Source organism: Aotus nancymaae, unplaced genomic scaffold (genome assembly GCF_030222135.1).
Source record: "Aotus nancymaae isolate 86718 unplaced genomic scaffold, 86718_ANA_hifiasm-v0.15.2.pri h1tg000036l, whole genome shotgun sequence".
In the NCBI taxonomy this organism is placed as follows: domain Eukaryota; kingdom Metazoa; phylum Chordata; class Mammalia; order Primates; family Aotidae; genus Aotus; species Aotus nancymaae.
In genome coordinates, this window is record NW_026988450.1 from 6481841 (window position 1) to 6499185 (window position 17345).

Below are 17345 nucleotides of genomic sequence, written 5' to 3' on the forward strand. Positions count from 1 at the left end.
AAGAGTGACACAAGTGCAGGGTGAGGGGGTGGGGAGGGAGCCTTGTCTTCAGATCTCCTGTTGTTTGACTTGGGGTAAGGAACCTTCTGAGTCAACCTGCAGGTGGCTTGGCAGGGATTCCTTCTTCCCAGCTCCTGGCTCCAGGTGATAGCTGTGGTCTCATCCCCTCAGCAAACACCTTCAAAGAGCTCAGAGCAGATACGCAGTGGGCAGGGAGATTGGCTTTCTCCAAACACAGGGGAGATTGCGGAGGGGGAGCAGGTGAAAATCATATTCTTAATCATAAACAAACACAATTAACTGGCAACTGGATTAAGATACCTAATCAGTCAAAATTATTTAGAGGCTCTTATAACCATCACCCTTCTTTTGGAAGTTCCTGCTTGCTCTGTGAGATAATGCTCTGTTAATGAAATACATGTCCATAGAGGTCCCCTGAAGGGGACATTCCTCCTCTTAAAGTGACATAATGAGGCTTCAATAAAAGCTCTAAATGGGGAGAGTGTTTTAAAGAACAAGAGGAGACATGAAAATGTGAGGTCAAGGACGAATCAAGAGTCAAAGGCGTCCCCAGCTTTGGTCCCTCTGTGGCTTTAAAGAAATATTTCAGTAAGGTGCCTTTAGTAAGGCACCTTCTCAGGTGATCTTTCATTCATTCAACAAATCTTGTGGAGTTCCCATGATGGGCCAGTTGCCAGCAGTTCTGGGCATGGGGGTGCTGGGTACAGCAACGAACAACACAGGGAGTTAGCATTCTAATAGGCAAGGGATAGATAATACAAATAAATAGGCTGGGCAAAGTGGCTTAGGCCTGTAATCCCAGCACCTTAGGGGGCTGAAGTGGGCAGATCATTTGAGGTCAGGAGTTCGAGACCAGCCTGGGCAACATGGTGAAACCCTGTCTTTACTAAAAATACAAAATTAGCCAGGTGCGGTGGTGAGTGCCTATAATCTCAGCTGCTTAGGAGGCTGAGGCAGGAGAATCACTTGAATCTAGGAGGTGGAGTTTGCAGTGAACTGAGATCATGTCACTGCACTCCAGCCTGGGCAATAGAGTGAGACTCTATCTCAAAAATATATATATATATAATTAGATGGGCATGGTGGTAGACGCCTGTAACCCCAGCTACTTGGGAGCCTGAGGCAGGAGAACTGCTTGATCCTGGGAGGCAGAGTTGCAGTGAGCTGAGATCGGGCTGCACTCCAGCCTGGGAGAGAGAGAGTGAGGCTCCATCGCAAAAAAAAAAGAAAAGAAAAGAAAGAAAGAAAGAGCCAGTTCATGTGGGACCTTGTAGGCCACCAGCATGGATAGGATATTTACACAGGATTAAATCAAAATTGGTGATTGTGTACAAGAAAGTCCATGTGTATAAGAAAGTGCAAGGGGCATTCACTAATATAATGTACCTAAATCAAATGCTAGGCAAGAGGTTAAAAAGCAACTATCCATTACCGTCTTTATAAATATGCCATTATAAATCATGTGTGAACAGTGTAAAATACGTTCTGGCAACATCAAATCAGCATAGGGCCTCCAACTGTGGAAGACTTAGACTGCTCAGGAATTAAAGCTTCAGTTTGAACAACCAGTCTAAAACTGAGTTGACATGTTAGATATTTGTGGGTCACACTACATACAATGACCACACCACTTAGTAGGTATGCATATACTTGCTATTTATTAAGTCATTCATGCTCCGAGTCTTGCCTAACCAGAGGCTGCCCCTTCTGGCTCTGGGATGTCCTATCACTACCTTTTCTGTAGACACCCTGTCAGATTTTCCTCCATTAGTTCTGGAAAGGAAGAAAAGATTTGCCAAGGAGAAAGAGCCTGTTTACATGCCCTAGGTCATCCACTGCAGCTACGCTTTTGGGGTATTTGTTTTTTGACACAGGATCTCGCTCTATTGCCCAGGCGGGAGTGCAGTGGTACAATCACGGCTCATTGCAGCCTTGACCTCCTGGGCTCAAGTGATCCTCCCACCTCAGCCTCTTAAACAGCTGAGACTCCAAGTGTGTACCACCACACACGGTTAATTAAAAAAAAAAATTGTAGAGACAGGCACTCATTATGTTGCCCAGGCTGGTCTCAAATTCCTGGCCTCAAGCAATCTTCTTTCTTCTGCCTCCCAAAGTGCTGGGACTACAGGCATGAGCCACCGTGCTTGACCTGCAGCTAAACTTGCACCCGCTTACTGTTGGGTTTGCTGAGGCTGCCGGCAGTGCCGCTCCTGAGCTCTCTAAGAGAAAGCACCATACCGGGGATGCAGAGCCACTGAGCCTGCTTTGGAGACAAGGAGGTTGGTCTTCATTTTAAAGTAGTTCCAGTGAACTTTCCCTCTCACACTGAAGATGGAAATGACTCATGGGAATTCAATCGTGCAAAGAAGCAGTATAAATTAGATTGGCCAGCCTCTGCACTTGGAGCAAGTCATGCAATCTGGCTTGTTATGCATTATTTTCTTCATCTACGATTATGGAGAGTAGTGTGTGTGTGGGTGTGGCTGACAGTAGGGAAAGGGAATATATTTATGAAGTATTTCCTCAAAGCCGCCACGAATTTTATTAACACATCTGGAAAATACTATTTAATGCCTACTCCTCTTTCTTTCTTATGGTTTTGAAGAAAAGAAATCCTGGTCTCCTTAGTCACCATACCCAACCCAGTGTATGATAACCTGGGGTATGAGCGTGATAACTAAGGAGACAGAAGAAAAACAAAAAAAGAAAAGAAAAGAAATCCTACTAGATCAAGGCAATCTCTAGCTTTGCTTTAGCCATGACTAAAAGCCCAAGGTCCAAGGATTATTTTTTTCTGAGACAGGGTCTTGCTCTGTTGCCCAGGCTGGAGTGCAGTGGTGTGATCTTGGCTCACTGGAACCTCTGCCTCCTGGGTTCAAGGGATTCTCGTGCCTCAGCCTCCCGAGTAGCTGGGACTATAGGCACATATCACCAGTTTTTTAGTTCTTAATGGTACAGTCTTACAGTTTCAAATCGGTAAGTGACTGCATCGAAGACAAACAAAAATATTGCCTTGTAACTTTGTTTTTAACTGATGCCTGAGGCACGTGCCAGCAGGTAAAGGGAGTGAAGGAGAAAATCGATTAGCTTAGAGTTTATGGTCGCACTCGATACTTAAAATAATTTTTTAAAATTAATTAATTAATTAATTAATTTGTTTGTTTGTTTATTGAGACATAGTCTGGCTCTGTCGCCCAGGCTGGAGTGCAGTGGCCCGATCTTGGCTCACCGCAACCTCTGCCTCCCGGGTTCAAGCGATTCTCCGGCCTCAGCCTCCCGAATAGCTGGGACTACAGGCATGTGCCACCATGTCTGGATAATTTTTAATATTTTTTTAGTGGAGATGGGGTTTCACTGTGTTAGCCAGGATGGTCTTGATCTCCTGACCTTGTGATCCACCTGCCTCAGCCTCCCGAAGTGCTGGGATTACAGGCATGAGCCACCACACCCGGCCAAAGTCATTTTTAAATAGATTTGAACAAGTAATTCTTTCTTTCTCTTGCTTTGGGACATGGAGGAAGCAGGTTGCTGGGAGAAGCCTGAACAGAGTCACTGGCATGCCTGGAGGCCAAGAAATCGGGGGCTAGGAACAGGCAGTGGTGTGGTTGGGAGCCTGATTCTGGTGAGCACTTTTGTGCACATGTGGAGGGAGACAGGAGCCAGGTTCCTCACTGTGGCAAAAGGGATTCCCACACTGTCTTCTCACAGAGTATTCCCACAAATACAACAAAGGAGCAGTCTAGAATGAACCCTAAGATGTTGGATAGGAATTGGAGACTAACACAAGATATACATACACACACACACACACAGAGGTAGATTTAGAAATAGTTATAGATATGTGTGTTTGTGGACACATATGTATACATAGATGAACATACATTATTTCCTAGCTGTGTCTGTTGAGGGTGACTGGAAGCAGTGACACCCCAGCACTGATGAGAACCCAGATTTCTACTTCTAAATGCCATCCTCCATGCAAAGATGCTCCTGATCCTTGGAGAAATGACTGGATCTAGGGCTAAATGCAGAGAAAATTCAAATGAGCCCGGAATATCATGTTGTACGGAAAAAGTATGAAACTGGTCAAAGGATTATGAACACATATCAAAAGAATACAGGAGCTAACTCGAAAGGCACCCCACTGGCCAAATCTGTGGCAACTGCAGCACCCACACTGTTGATACAAACCACTGAATAAAAAGGAAGTCCACAGAGATATAAAAAAACAAATAAATGAAAGAAGGGAGAACTTCCTTACAGTAGAAGGAATACATGCCATTTTATTGGCAGAGTTCTCAACACAAACACAAACACGCACACACACACACACTTACACACAATTCTCAATTACTAAGGGGAAAACAGTGACCTGAAGGTAGAGAAACTGGGTAGACACCAACTTGACCAGGTAATCAGATTAGCATCACCAGTGATGCTGAGACGTCTGACACCGGCCTTCCTTGTCATACCCTGATGGGATCACACCACCATATCCGCGATTTTCCTACAAAGAATGTGTGAGCCAACATCAGACCGACCAGGCTGTGGGAGACCCTTGGCACAAAAGGCCTGCACTCTTTAAAACTATAAAGGTTATAAGATAGACAGAAAAATATTGAATACCTTTGATAAGTAAATGTAAAGTGATCCTGAATTAGATTTTGGACCAGAAACAGAAAAGAGACATTGTTGAAGCAGCTTGCAAAATCTGAATTTAGTACGTGGCTTAGATGGTGGTAATGTCCTTTACCTAATTTGCATTGTATTTGATGGTTTTGGGGAGAGTGTCCACATTTTAGGGGAATACACACTGGAGTATTTAGATTAAGTGATGAGACATCGTGCCACAGCTTGCTCTCAAATGGGTCAAAAAAAGACTAATGACATACATACACACATACATATAATTCAATATAGAATATGTAACAATATATCCATATTACATATTTATGTAGCATCTGTAATTAGATATTAAATATGTAAACATATATTTATTATATACTAGTATATATTTCTATTGTTTTATGTATGTATGTTTAGAAAAGAATGAGATGAACAAATGTGGGAAAATGTTTATGCTTATTTATATAGAGATAGAGCAAAAGATAAAATGCTGGCGAGGCTCACGCCTGTAATCCCAACACTTTGGGAGGTCAAGGCGGGTGGATCACTTGAGGTCAGGAGCTCAAGACCAGCCTGGCCAACATGGTGAAACCCCACCTCTACTAAAAATACAAAAATTAGTTGGGTGTGGTGGTACACGCCTATAATTCCAACTACTCAGGAGGCAGAGGCAGGAGAATCGAGTGAATGTGGGAGGTGGAGGTTGCAACGAGCCCAGATTGTGCTACTTCACTCCAGCCTGGGCGACAGTGAGACTCCATCTCAAAAAAAAAAAAAATCGAACACAGCATCTCAGAAAAGGTGATACAGTTCTTGGTGTTACTCTTGGAACTTCTCTGCAAGTTTGACATTATTTCAAAATAAGTGATTTTAAAAGAATACCTGTGTATTTAAATAGTTGAATAAGTAACAAACACTTGCATTTGTAATGGAATATATAGTATTTCATATGGAAGATATTTCCATATTTCAGTACTCTTTCTAGGAATTCTGGAACTTGGAAGGAAGGAGGTGGGTTATATAGTCCTTTTCAGTCCCTATAAAAATGTTATATAACCAGAAAATGTCAAAAAGAAAGAGTCGTCTATTCTCTCTCCAAATCCCTAAATCCTCCTTTTACATTAGCCACTGAATCTATTAACTTTACTAATGCAATGGCCCACACAGTAAATCCATAGTCGAACTTCATAAAAGTAGAATCTGCTTTCCCCTGGATCAAAGATGAGTTCTTCTGTGCAATAATTAATTTCAAATAATTTTAAAAAGCTTTTGCTCTTTAAAAAAAACAGTATTCCATTATTACCTAAAACAGTATAGTCTTCTTTACAATCCCTGACTTAGGTTATATCACAATTTGCTATTTTTTTCTGTATAGAAAATTTTCTCTAAATTGTTATATCTCTAGACACACACACACACACACACACACACACACAGTTTTACTCAGCATTACCATATAAAAGTCTTTGTGATCATTTTTTCACTTCTTTATCTGACAAAGATCTGACATTCTCCCCTTCTTTTTTTGAGAAAATTGAGGGTGAGGCTGTTTAAATGACTTGCAATTTACCCAGTAGCAGGTTACTGAACAACCAAGACTAGACTTTAGAGTCTTTTCACTCTACAACACAGAAAGATCTAGGCTAGGTTATTCTTCCCTTAAAATACATGTATACCAGGCACACTTATTGAGATTGCACTTTGCCTCTGTACGTCTTTAGGAGAAGAATTTAGGCCTGCCTACGAAAATGCTAATTTGCAAGGCATCTCTTTGCATTGCAAAGATATACTAATAGAACACTGAATGCTTTGCAATTGTATTTTTGCTTGCTGGTTGTAACAGAGTTTTAAAAGGTTGACATTCACAAAACAAAGGCTTCTTTTACCACCATAGTAAAAATGTTCACATTCAACTATAACTAGAAAGTGTACAATAATTTACAGAGAAATCTCTGAAAGTTTTGCAAGTGTAAGACAATTTTGGTTAAGGTACAACAATGCTATTACTAGTTATCATAGATGTTAACATATGATATTACACATTTAATCTAGTTGTTATAATGCATGTACCCCCAACACGGTGGTAGTTTTATTTTTTCTCCCAATGTTTTCATATGCTAACATGCATTTATTTAAATTTGATTTTATTTATTAAATACCTGTGTAGAACTTACTATGTGCCTGGTCCTATTCTAAGCAGTTGAGGAATAACGAATGCATTTTATCCTCACAAAACTCCCTGAGGACATTACTATTACCATCCTCCAGTTCACAGATGGGGCATAGAGAAGATTCAGCAACATGTCCACGGATACACCATGGTAAACTGTAGAACTAGAATTCCAGCCTAAGCAGTTCACCTCCCAAATATGTGTTCATAACCAATGTGTCATGCTGTGCTAAGCCTCAGATTTACAGGTGTTGGATAATTATTTGTTGATTAAATGAACAGATTACTCTCTTGTCTCTTAGGCTGATTTGAAGCATTAAGCAAATTACCCAATTGTTCTGTACCTTAATTTTTCACTTTGTAAAACAGAATGGATAAGATTTGCCATCCCTTTCTCTTCCAAACAACAGTTAAGAATGGAGAGCATTTACTTTATCTACCTGCTATATGTTTTTATGTCTTTAAGACTGGGTCTGCAGTGGGTCTAGAGTAGGCTCACAGCTTATACCTTAAGCAGGTAACAAAACCACAATTCAGTACAATTAAGTTGCTTTCCATCTGAATGAGCATGAAGTAGAGAGGCAAAAGTTCGAGAACTTCAACTTCCTTACACATAAACTTTATTCCCATTTAACTCTGAACTGTACTCTCTTTTGTTCAGCTAAATCAGAATTTGTTTGTATAAAATAATAGTTAAAATAAATGAGATGTCATCTAGGGCTTAGATTATATGATCTAATCAAAATACCAAGTTATAGATCTTCTAAATGAAAATGCTTTCTTCATACAGCATACATGTCTAATATTTAAAAATGATCATGATCTGCTTAGGGATAACACAGGAAGTTTCTGTGCCAAGGGTCCTTATTCTATCTCTGTCTATCCACTGTCTTTATTTTGTGCCTACACATTCTATTAGGTTCCTTATTGGCTGTAGCAATGGCATGAAAAGAAATTCAAAACAAGACTCACTAATGTTTTGTTTTATAGAGATAGGATCTGGATCTTGCTCTCTTGCCCAGGCTGGAGTGCAGTGGTACAGTCATGGCTCACTGTAGCCTCCAACTCCTGAAGACCCACTACTGGTAGCAGCAAGGGCAGATAGGTGGTCCAAGCACTCTTGCGTGCTTTTGAGCAAGTCACCTATCCTCTCTCAGTCTCAATCTCCTGAAAAATGAGGCTAATAACCAAGGCTGCCCTGTCTAACTCCAGGGTTGTCAGGAGGGTCAGAGGAGTTAGTGAAACTCCTTTGCAAACTGTCCTCTACCATTACGAAGAAGTTAATACATAACCCAAGTGGAATTGGTTCAGAAAAGAAACAGAATTTGACTTAATCTTTTAAAAAGGTGGGATTTCAGATGCTTAATGTCTGAAGACTGAACTCCTGGTGAATGAGAAAAAGAAAATGACAGACCTGAAGTCAGATGACCACAGGGCTACACAGATGTGTCTGAGATGAGAACAGTCTTTGCTAATAAGGTCTACAGAGATCATTCGCAGTGCCTTGCCTTGTAGGAGGATGACCTTCCGATTCCATCCATGACAGCTGTTAACAGTATACTGAAGAATTTATCGAAGACCTGTGAATTGCATGTGCTCTCGAGATATAAAGATGAAATGCACCAAAGACCCTGTGTTGTTATTAAAGAGTACTGACAAAGTTGCTAGCAAGGTCCAAAAAGTGGACAGAGAAGAAAATTTAGGCAACAGGTTAACCAAATACTGACTACAAAGGAATCCAGCAAGGATCTCTCATATTTTCTCTTCTGTTCAGAAACTTTGGAAGCCAACTCAGGTACCCTTTCACAATCTGACATGTGTGTGGCTATAGTCGTACAAAAGACTGGGTAATGAGTGCTGTCAGAAGTAGCCTGTCCTATGACCTATTTAACTTTTATCACTTCCATGATAACAGAATGCACACCTTGTCCTCACCAACCATCTGGCACAATCCAGCCCTGCTTACTAGGGAAACTTGGCAAGCCAGAGTTTTCAGGGTGGAAAGGCAACCTATTATCTCTACTAGAAAAAAAAAAAAAAATCTCAAGGCGCTTGACCTACTGATGTCAGCATCACCTTTACATGCCAGGAACAAATTATTACAGAAGACCATACCTAGAACACCCAGCTGGAAGTTAATGAATCAGGGAAGAAGACTAATGACACTGCGCTGTACATTCCTCCGAGGCAGGGACCGCGTCCGCTCTCCTTCGGGTGGGAGTGGAAGTGCTGTGAGCACAGTGGGCACGCTGCTGATAAGGCTGTCTGGTCAGTTGAGGACACAGGTCTCCAAGGAAAGCCTTGGCCTCTCCTAGAGTGTGGATGGGGAAGGTGGGAGTAGGAGCTCAGCCGCAGCGCAGGTGTATAGACGCCCTGCCACTACTGAAATCCCTTTTAAGGCTGCGCGGCAGACCCTAAAGGAGTGAGCTTTCAGTGCTGTGTGTGTGACAAGTCCTGGGTGAGGAGCGGACCCTCGCCCTCATTCCCAACGCCACCTCCCCCTGGAGTCTGAGGTTCCACAGGCCAGGCAATGAAGGGAAGTAGCCCACACACTTCAACCCGGGGCCACAGTTGGAGGTGGGGGGGGGGATCTAAGAAACACCCCGCCGATGAGTTTCTGAGTAGGGAAGTGGACCGGGAACAGCGCATTTCCTGCTTCGCCTGTGCGATTCCCAGGCGGGGCCAAGCGGGAAGGGGACGCGGTCAAAGAGTCGCCCGCTGCCAGGGCGGGGTTGGGGGGCAGCCTGGAGAAGACTCCGTGGGACCGGGGAGGGATGCGCGCGGAGGGAGCGGGAGAGGGCGTCCAAGCAAAATGTATGCTCCCATTCTCGAGGGGAATGCACTTTCCCAAATCCCCTCTCTCCGTCGCTCCCTCCCCCCCTTTTTTTTAGTCCCTAAGGAGAGAGTCTCGCACAGCCGAGGAGCAAGGCAGGAGCTGTGTGGGACCCGCGCTGCAGCGTCTGCCGGGCTCCGACCTGGTGGGGGCCTCCAAGGCCGGGGGCGCGCGGCGGCAGAGCGGGTGGCCGCGATCTTCCGGGCCACTCCTTCCTCCCCACCCCTCCCCTCCCGCCCGCGACCTTCGACCTCCATCCCGGACCCACGGGGGACTGGCCCCGGGAAAGGGAGGAGATGTGAAAGGTATCTAGGGGCGCGGCGCCGCCGCCTAGACGGCGCCGGGGCTCGAGGTGCGAATCCGCGGCGTCCGACTGCGCGGCCCTACCTGGGAAGTGCGGGACCCTCGGCCGCGCTCCGAAGCCGCGGTCCACCTCAAGCCGGGCTCCAGGAGGCAGCCGCCCGCGGACGATTTATAAATGCAAAGGCCTTATTGTTGTTCTTTGTTCCAGGGATACCATTGTCTAATCGTCCACGGGCTTCTAGGAGTTTTCCCAGGGTTTGCGGCGCGCACTCCCCTCCCCCGGCCCCACAGACTTGCTCTCCAGCGCCAACCCGCATCTGCCTAGGTGCCCACGATCCTTCCCGATCGACTTGAGTGTCCTTTCTCCAGCTCCTGCTTTCCCAGCATCGAAAACACAAAAGACTGCCGGAAATCACCCAGCCTTTGCCTGGTCACTCAGGGGCCCACGGATAAGCGTGGCTCTGATGTTTCCAGGTCAGCCCCACGGTTCGCCACCTACCCGAGTTAATTTCTGCGCCCGCTGACCAAAGGCCCCTACTGGCCAGGGGTACAGCTTCTTGGTGCGCTAGTCGCTTCCTTGCTCAGCCTTTCGAGCCTCCCGGGGAAGTGAGCGTAATTAGTAGCCGGGAGCCCTGCGACCCTGGACTGTGCTGTGCGAACGCACCAGGCCGGCTACGAGAGCTGTGTACTCGGCTCTTTCTTGTGAAACTTGTTTCCCTCCACCCGCCTGCGTAAATCTCTCGTGTTGAGAAAAGCGAGGCTTGCAGGAAGCCACTCCGGATGTTTGCTGCTTTACATGTGGCATTTGTGGCTGGCTCTGATAACATCCCGGGTCACCGCGTATTAAAGTGAAGAGACTGAAATAGAAGACTCCACATACACCGCGCGCGGGTCAGCGACGCCGCAGCCCTCCACACTGCCCCCCGAAAATACGTGACAAGCGAAGGATCAGAAGAAATGACATCTAGGTCACAGTATGTAAAAGGAACTAGTTTTGGAAAGCCACCACAGTTCCTCCCTGGTAAATTTGTAAACTGCGACTTTATGATCCCAGGAAGGGTTTTATAAGAAGTGGGGGGAGAGGCGCCAAAATCTGTAGCTCTTACTCCAACCTACGATGTGTACTTTCACCTGATTTCTCTTACCCCATCAAGATCAGTTCCCAAGAACAAGGGCAAATAAAAATAGGGAAACCCTGCCGGGCGCATGTGGCTCAAGCCTGTAATCCCAGCACTTTGGGAGGTCGAGGCTGGCGGATCACCTGAGGTCAGGAGTTCGAGAACTGTCTGACCAATATGATGAAATCCCGTCTCTACTAAAAATACAAAACTAGCTGGGAGTGGTGGCCTGCGCCTGTAATCTCAGCTACTCGGGAGGCTGAGACAGGAGAATTGCTTGAACCCGGGAGGTGGAGGTTGCAGCAAGCCGAGATCGTGATTGCACTCCAGCCTGGGCAACAAGACCAAAACTTCGTCTCAAAAAAAAAAAAAAAAAAAAAAGAAAAAGAAAAAAGAAAAAAAAAAAGGGAAACCACGCGTTTTCTTCCCTCATCATTTTCTCGACCTTCTTGGCTCCCAGGCGCACCTCTCCTGATAACGGGTTGGGCGATGAAGAGCACGAGGATGAAGAAAGCATACAAGGCTAAATCTGCGCATGTACATTTTTTGGATTGTGTGTTTCCTGTAGTCTTTTTTAAAGGAATTAGTGAAACAGATTAGAAAGATAAAAATGGATTCTGGATCGAACATTGTTTTTAATTTTCAGTGTTTATTCTAGGAAAACTCCTTAGTTCATAAAATATTTTGCGTTAAGAGAAAATTCTACTTTCAGATCTTTGAAAAATATTTATTATCTAGAAAAGTTAGAAAAGATGTAAAAAAAAAAAAAGCAAAAAGCAAGGTACTACGGGTTGATTTGTAGATTACTCTCCCTCCTATAGTTTTGTTGCTTATTTAACCATTTGTAAAGTGTTTCTGCTTTATTCTGAAGCCCATTTTTTTCAGAAAAAATAAAGCTTTAAAAGTACATCATTTAAATTTGTCTAAAATCAACTGCTTTCAAAACTACCAATTAAAAGTAACACCCTCCATGATTTCTTTACGCAGATTTAAATTTTTTTCTTATCTGAATCTTAGAGACCCAGGAACTAGAAACACTTTCTTAACTTGTCCCCTAGACAAGGCTTCACAGCTACTTGCAGAATTAAAGATAAGTTGGCTTAAAACAATTGTGCAAGAGTTCTTTTGAGAAAAAGCAATGCCAGACAAACTGAAGGCCGGGAGTTTGCAAAAGTTCTGTATTTTTATGGATGCCACTAATAAGCGAGACTGGACAGACGACTTTGTTGCTGTAGTACCATGCTCAAAGCGGCAGCATTGTACCTCTTAGATTCCAGGTGTAAGCTCTACTTTTTGATCACGCTTTTGTAAAAAAGAAAATCTGTTTTGGAGATTGATATATTGATTTCTTTGCAAAGTTATCTTAATTATGCAGGAATGGCTATGTTAGTGACCCTCAAAAAACAACGCAAATACACAAACATAACAGCCTGATTTAGTGATTAAGAGCTCCAACTCTGAAAGCAGACTGCTGGGTGTGAATTCCACCCTCTCAAAGCTGTAGTCTCAGTAACTTCTCTGCCTCAGTTGCCTCTCCTGTAAGATATAATAGAGTCTACCTCAAGGTTATTATGAGGATACACTCATTTGCCAATGCCGGAGGGGCGCTAAGAATAGCAGTGGCATGCTATGTCATTTCTTAGCTCTGCATAAGGGCTTGTTTTAAAAATCCCACTGAAAACTTTTTTTCCCAGATCCAAACACAAGTTTAATAGTCATTCAGATTTCATTCCAGTCTAAACAAACGTATACAAATCTAATTATCTGCCAGAATAACCACCTTGAACTGACTCTAAGAGCTACAGTTACTTTGCAGCTAAAAAAGATCGTTCTCTCCCCACTAACAATCTCGGACATTTAGACAAATATTGCCACTGTTTACATTTTAGAAATCAGTATTAAGGCTCACCTCTTACTGAATACATGACAACCAGTTTTGTTATGCGTATCTTATTATATATATCATGTACAAATTTTCACTTTCAGACATTTGCACATGATGTGTATAAGATACACATAAAAACTGGTTGGTTTGTCATGAGTAAATGCTTTAAATTCTTCAGAGTGATGGAATATTGCATACAGAACGTCGTTCCACATTAAATCTTGCTTTAGAAAATTAGGATTTATCTTGGACACAGCATTTTGAGTATAACACAGCCAAGATGAGTCCTTAGTGGTGAAATTGTATTTTTAAATTTATTATTAACGCTGTCTGTCGCATTCGAGAAAACACATTTGAAGAAGATGCCCGTGCATTTCCTTGAAGTAAACTAGGTCACCTACCACTGAAGCACCCTCGGCTTCTACAAAGATGTGCTTTAAAGAGAATAGAGTGGACGTTCAGTATGTTAGTCTAAACGACCTTGGGCAAGTACGTCTATTCCAAGGTAAAATCAGCCCTTCCAGATGGCTTTTCAGGAGTCTCCCTAACCCCGGAGGGAGAGGACCGGCGCCAGAGCCCGGCTCCCGCTAGTTTTCTCGGGGGCAGGTGTAGCCCTGGGCGCGGGTTCGGGGGAGGGGCAAGGGGCGGGCGTGGGGTTGGACTGGGACTTAGGACTCGGACCACGGGCTGGGCGTGGGCCTAACAACGCCGGACCGGCCCGCCCTCGCCGCTCCATTGGCCACATCTGTGCAGAAAAAGCCCCGCGGCCCAGGGGCGCCCGCAGTGTTAGTAGGCCGGCTGGGGGCTCTGGCTACGCAGTATACCGCGACAGGCTAGAACGCCGGCGGCGGCTTCGGGCCGGGAGACCCACGCAGCCCTCAGGGCACCTCCGTACCTCACTCCCTACTCCCTCCCCCGGGTCGGGGGAGGCGGCGCGTCCGGCGGAGGATTGCGGGGAGCGGGTCAGGCCTGGAGCGCCATGAGCAGCCCGGATGCGGGATACGCCAGTGACGACCAGAGCCAGACCCGGAGCGCGCTGCCCGCGGTGATGGCGGGGCTGGGCCCCTGCCCCTGGGCCGAGTCGCTGAGCCCCATCGGGGACATGAAGGTGAAGGGCGAGGCGCCGGCGAGCAGCGGAGCTCCAGCCGGGGCCGCTGGCCGAGCCAAGGGCGAGTCCCGTATCCGGCGGCCGATGAACGCTTTTATGGTGTGGGCTAAGGACGAGCGCAAGCGGCTGGCGCAGCAGAACCCCGACCTGCACAACGCCGAGCTGAGCAAGATGCTGGGTGAGTCCGGGTCGGGGACCCAGGTGGCCAGGCGCGCTGGCGTAAATCACTAGGCGGCTTTCTTGAGCCCTAAACCGTGTTCTTTGCGAGCCTGACGCCCGAGACCAGGAGTGTGCAGCGGCCACGTCCTTCCTAAGGCCCTGCATTCCCTTCCCGGTTCCCGCTCTCCGACCCTCCAAAGCAGCTCTGCGCCTTGCTCTGCGGCGCCCGGATTCCCCAGTTGGCCGGGGACGCGGGTCCCACGGCTCTGGGAAGGCGGCTTCCTGGCACCTACGGGCGGCGCGAGAGCACCCTGGCTCTGAATTGGGCCAGGTGTCCCTCCCTCGACCCTTCTCTACCTAGGTGTCCTTTTGCGTTTTTCGAACGACTCACTGATGGGAGGGCGGAAAGCGCTTCCAGGAGACCAAAAGAAAGGGGTGCCTTTAGAAGACGGGTCTTCCCCAAGGGCTCGGCCTCCGAGTCCCAGGACTCCCTCTTTCACTTGACCGGAGTTGCTCAATTCGAGGTGGAAGGGGAGAGGTGGGGCCGGGTGGGGCCAGGTGGGGCCTGGAGCCGGAGCCGGAGCGCAGCCGGTAAGCCCTGCGCCCCTCTCCCGCTTCCTTCGACCGCTCAGGCAAGTCGTGGAAGGCGCTGACGCTGGCGGAGAAGCGGCCCTTCGTGGAGGAGGCCGAGCGGCTGCGCGTGCAGCACATGCAGGACCACCCCAACTACAAGTACCGGCCGCGGCGGCGCAAGCAGGTGAAACGTCTGAAGCGGGTGGAGGGCGGCTTCCTGCACGGCCTGGCCGAGCCGCAGGCGGCGGCGCTGGGCCCCGAGGGCGGCCGCGTGGCGATGGACGGCTTGGGCCTGCCGTTCCCCGAGCAGGGCTTCCCCACCGGCCCGCCGCTGCTGCCCCCTCACATGGGCGGCCACTACCGCGATTGCCAGGGTCTGGGCGCGTCCCCGCTCGACGGCTACCCGTTGCCCACGCCCGACACGTCCCCGCTGGACGGCGTGGACCCGGACCCGGCCTTCTTCGCCGCCCCGATGCCGGGGGACTGCCCGGCGGCCGGCGCCTACAGCTACGCGCAGGTCTCGGACTACGCTGGGCCCCCGGAGCCTCCTGCCGGCCCCATGCACCCCCGACTCGGCCCGGAGCCCGCGGGTCCTTCAATGCCGGGCCTCCTGGCGCCCCCCAGCGCCCTGCACATGTACTACGGCGCGATGGCCTCGCCCGGGGCAGGCGGGGGCCGCGGCTTCCAGATGCAGCCGCAGCCGCAGCACCAGCACCACCCCCCGGGCCCCGGGCAGCCGTCACCCCCTCCGGAGGCACTGCCCTGCCGGGACGGCACGGACCCCAGCCAGCCCGCCGAGCTCCTCGGGGAGGTGGACCGCACGGAATTTGAACAGTATCTGCACTTCGTGTGCAAGCCCGAGATGGGCCTCCCCTACCAGGGGCATGACTCGAGTGTGACTCTCCCCGACAGCCACGGGGCCATTTCCTCCGTGGTGTCCGACGCCAGCTCCGCGGTGTATTACTGCAACTATCCTGATGTGTGACAGGTCCCCGATCCGCCCCAGCCTGCAGGCCAGAAGCAGTGTTACACACTTCCTGGAAAGCTAAGGAAATCCTCAGCCTCATGGGCTTTTTTGTTGTTGTTTTTTAAAGGTGTCTTGGCATATAATTTATGGTAATTTATTTTGTCTGCCACTTTGGGAGGGGGGTGAGATTTCATTTAAAATTTGTTCAGAGATTTGTTTCCCATGGTTGCATTGTCAAAAGCCTATTTCCAAGTTCAAGTTAACCAGCTTTGAATGTGTCCCAGAACAGCTTCCTCCATTTCCTGAAAGTTTATTGATCAAAGAAATGTTGTCCCGAGTGTGTTTTTTTTTTTTCAGTCTTCTAAAAACAAGATCTAGAATCCTGCTTTTTCGCTCTACAGGTACCTCTGTCACACTAGTCTTATTAAAAAAAAAACCAGTTTTTAAGATCAATGTTAAATGTTATTAATGTAAATTTCTCATTCTCTTAAAAAGGGTGAACATAAATGCCTTCACGGAGTATCTCTAAAAATAAACATGAGAATATCTAAGTTTGATGTAATTGTTTCGGGGAAGGAAAAAAGAAAAGCATCCTGGAATGAGCCTACTTCAAGTAATCTTAGTTTCTAAAACTAATGGTTAATATTTTCAATTCCAGAATATCACTTAAACTAGAAGGGGATGTCCAAGTAATTTTGATTTTCTAATTGTTGAATCATAACCTTGACCTGCCTACAGAGGCTTTTCGGGTGTTTTTTATATCTGTGTTATGTCATCTCTTTACACTCAACATTGAGTTTGCCTTTAATCTTCACATTTTCACACCTTGGGAAGTGGTGTTGCTGGGTTTAAAATAAAGGAGTCACAGAAACAAATCAAAATAAAATTTGCATTAAAACATTTAATACACTTTAGCATTTAATTTGAGTATTTTTTTTGTTTTTATATTTAATACACACATGGATGACTGCACAAAGTCGGGGCAGAATCCGTGAATGGTTGGTGTGTAGTGTCTTAAAATTCAGCTAAAGCTACCATGGCCCCTGTCGTATCACCATCATTACCTTATCAGGAAGACACAGTTAACAGGGTTGTGAGTAAAAGATGGGGATCAGCCCCTGTAATCTGCCATGCTAATTCCTGTGACACATCTTGCCACATTTTAGAGATTGAGACATAAATGGAAACGGGTGACTTATAATGGGCATTTCCTGTGCCAGATGTTTGTTCAATGCCTTTCTGAACAGCTTTTGAGCCTCAGCAAGCCTGCAGACTTAAGTGCTATTCTTCCCCTTTTTCAAGTGAGAAAAGGAGGCATTAGGCCCTCCCCGCCATGTATATGAAGGCTTGTATTACAAGTTCTTATGACATATTTCTTCCCTGATTTCCTCTGGACCAGGGTGTATTCATGGGCACTGGGAGAATTTAAATCTGGTGGTGAGAAACTATAATTAACCTAACCAGCAAGTGCTATAGAAAAAGGAAAAGCTTGGAGGACAGCTTTAAGCATTTACATGGGAGAGATGTCTGAGCCGAAATGATTGGCTGGACTGTTCTGAAAAAGGCATGGAATATGTTTTTC

The 17345-nt window shown here is 46.5% G+C and overlaps 1 protein-coding gene across 1 annotated transcript; it reads left to right on the plus strand.

The window, feature by feature from the left end:
• The first annotated feature begins 13736 nt into the window (after window positions 1-13736).
• Window positions 13737-16672, plus strand: SOX17 (SRY-box transcription factor 17). Its single transcript, XM_012463617.2, has 2 exons — window positions 13737-14242; window positions 14856-16672. Exons 1-2 carry the CDS (start codon window positions 13936-13938, stop codon window positions 15779-15781), a joined length of 1233 nt encoding a protein of 410 aa, XP_012319040.1. The 5' UTR covers window positions 13737-13935; the 3' UTR covers window positions 15782-16672.
• The last annotated feature ends 673 nt before the right edge of the window (window positions 16673-17345 follow it).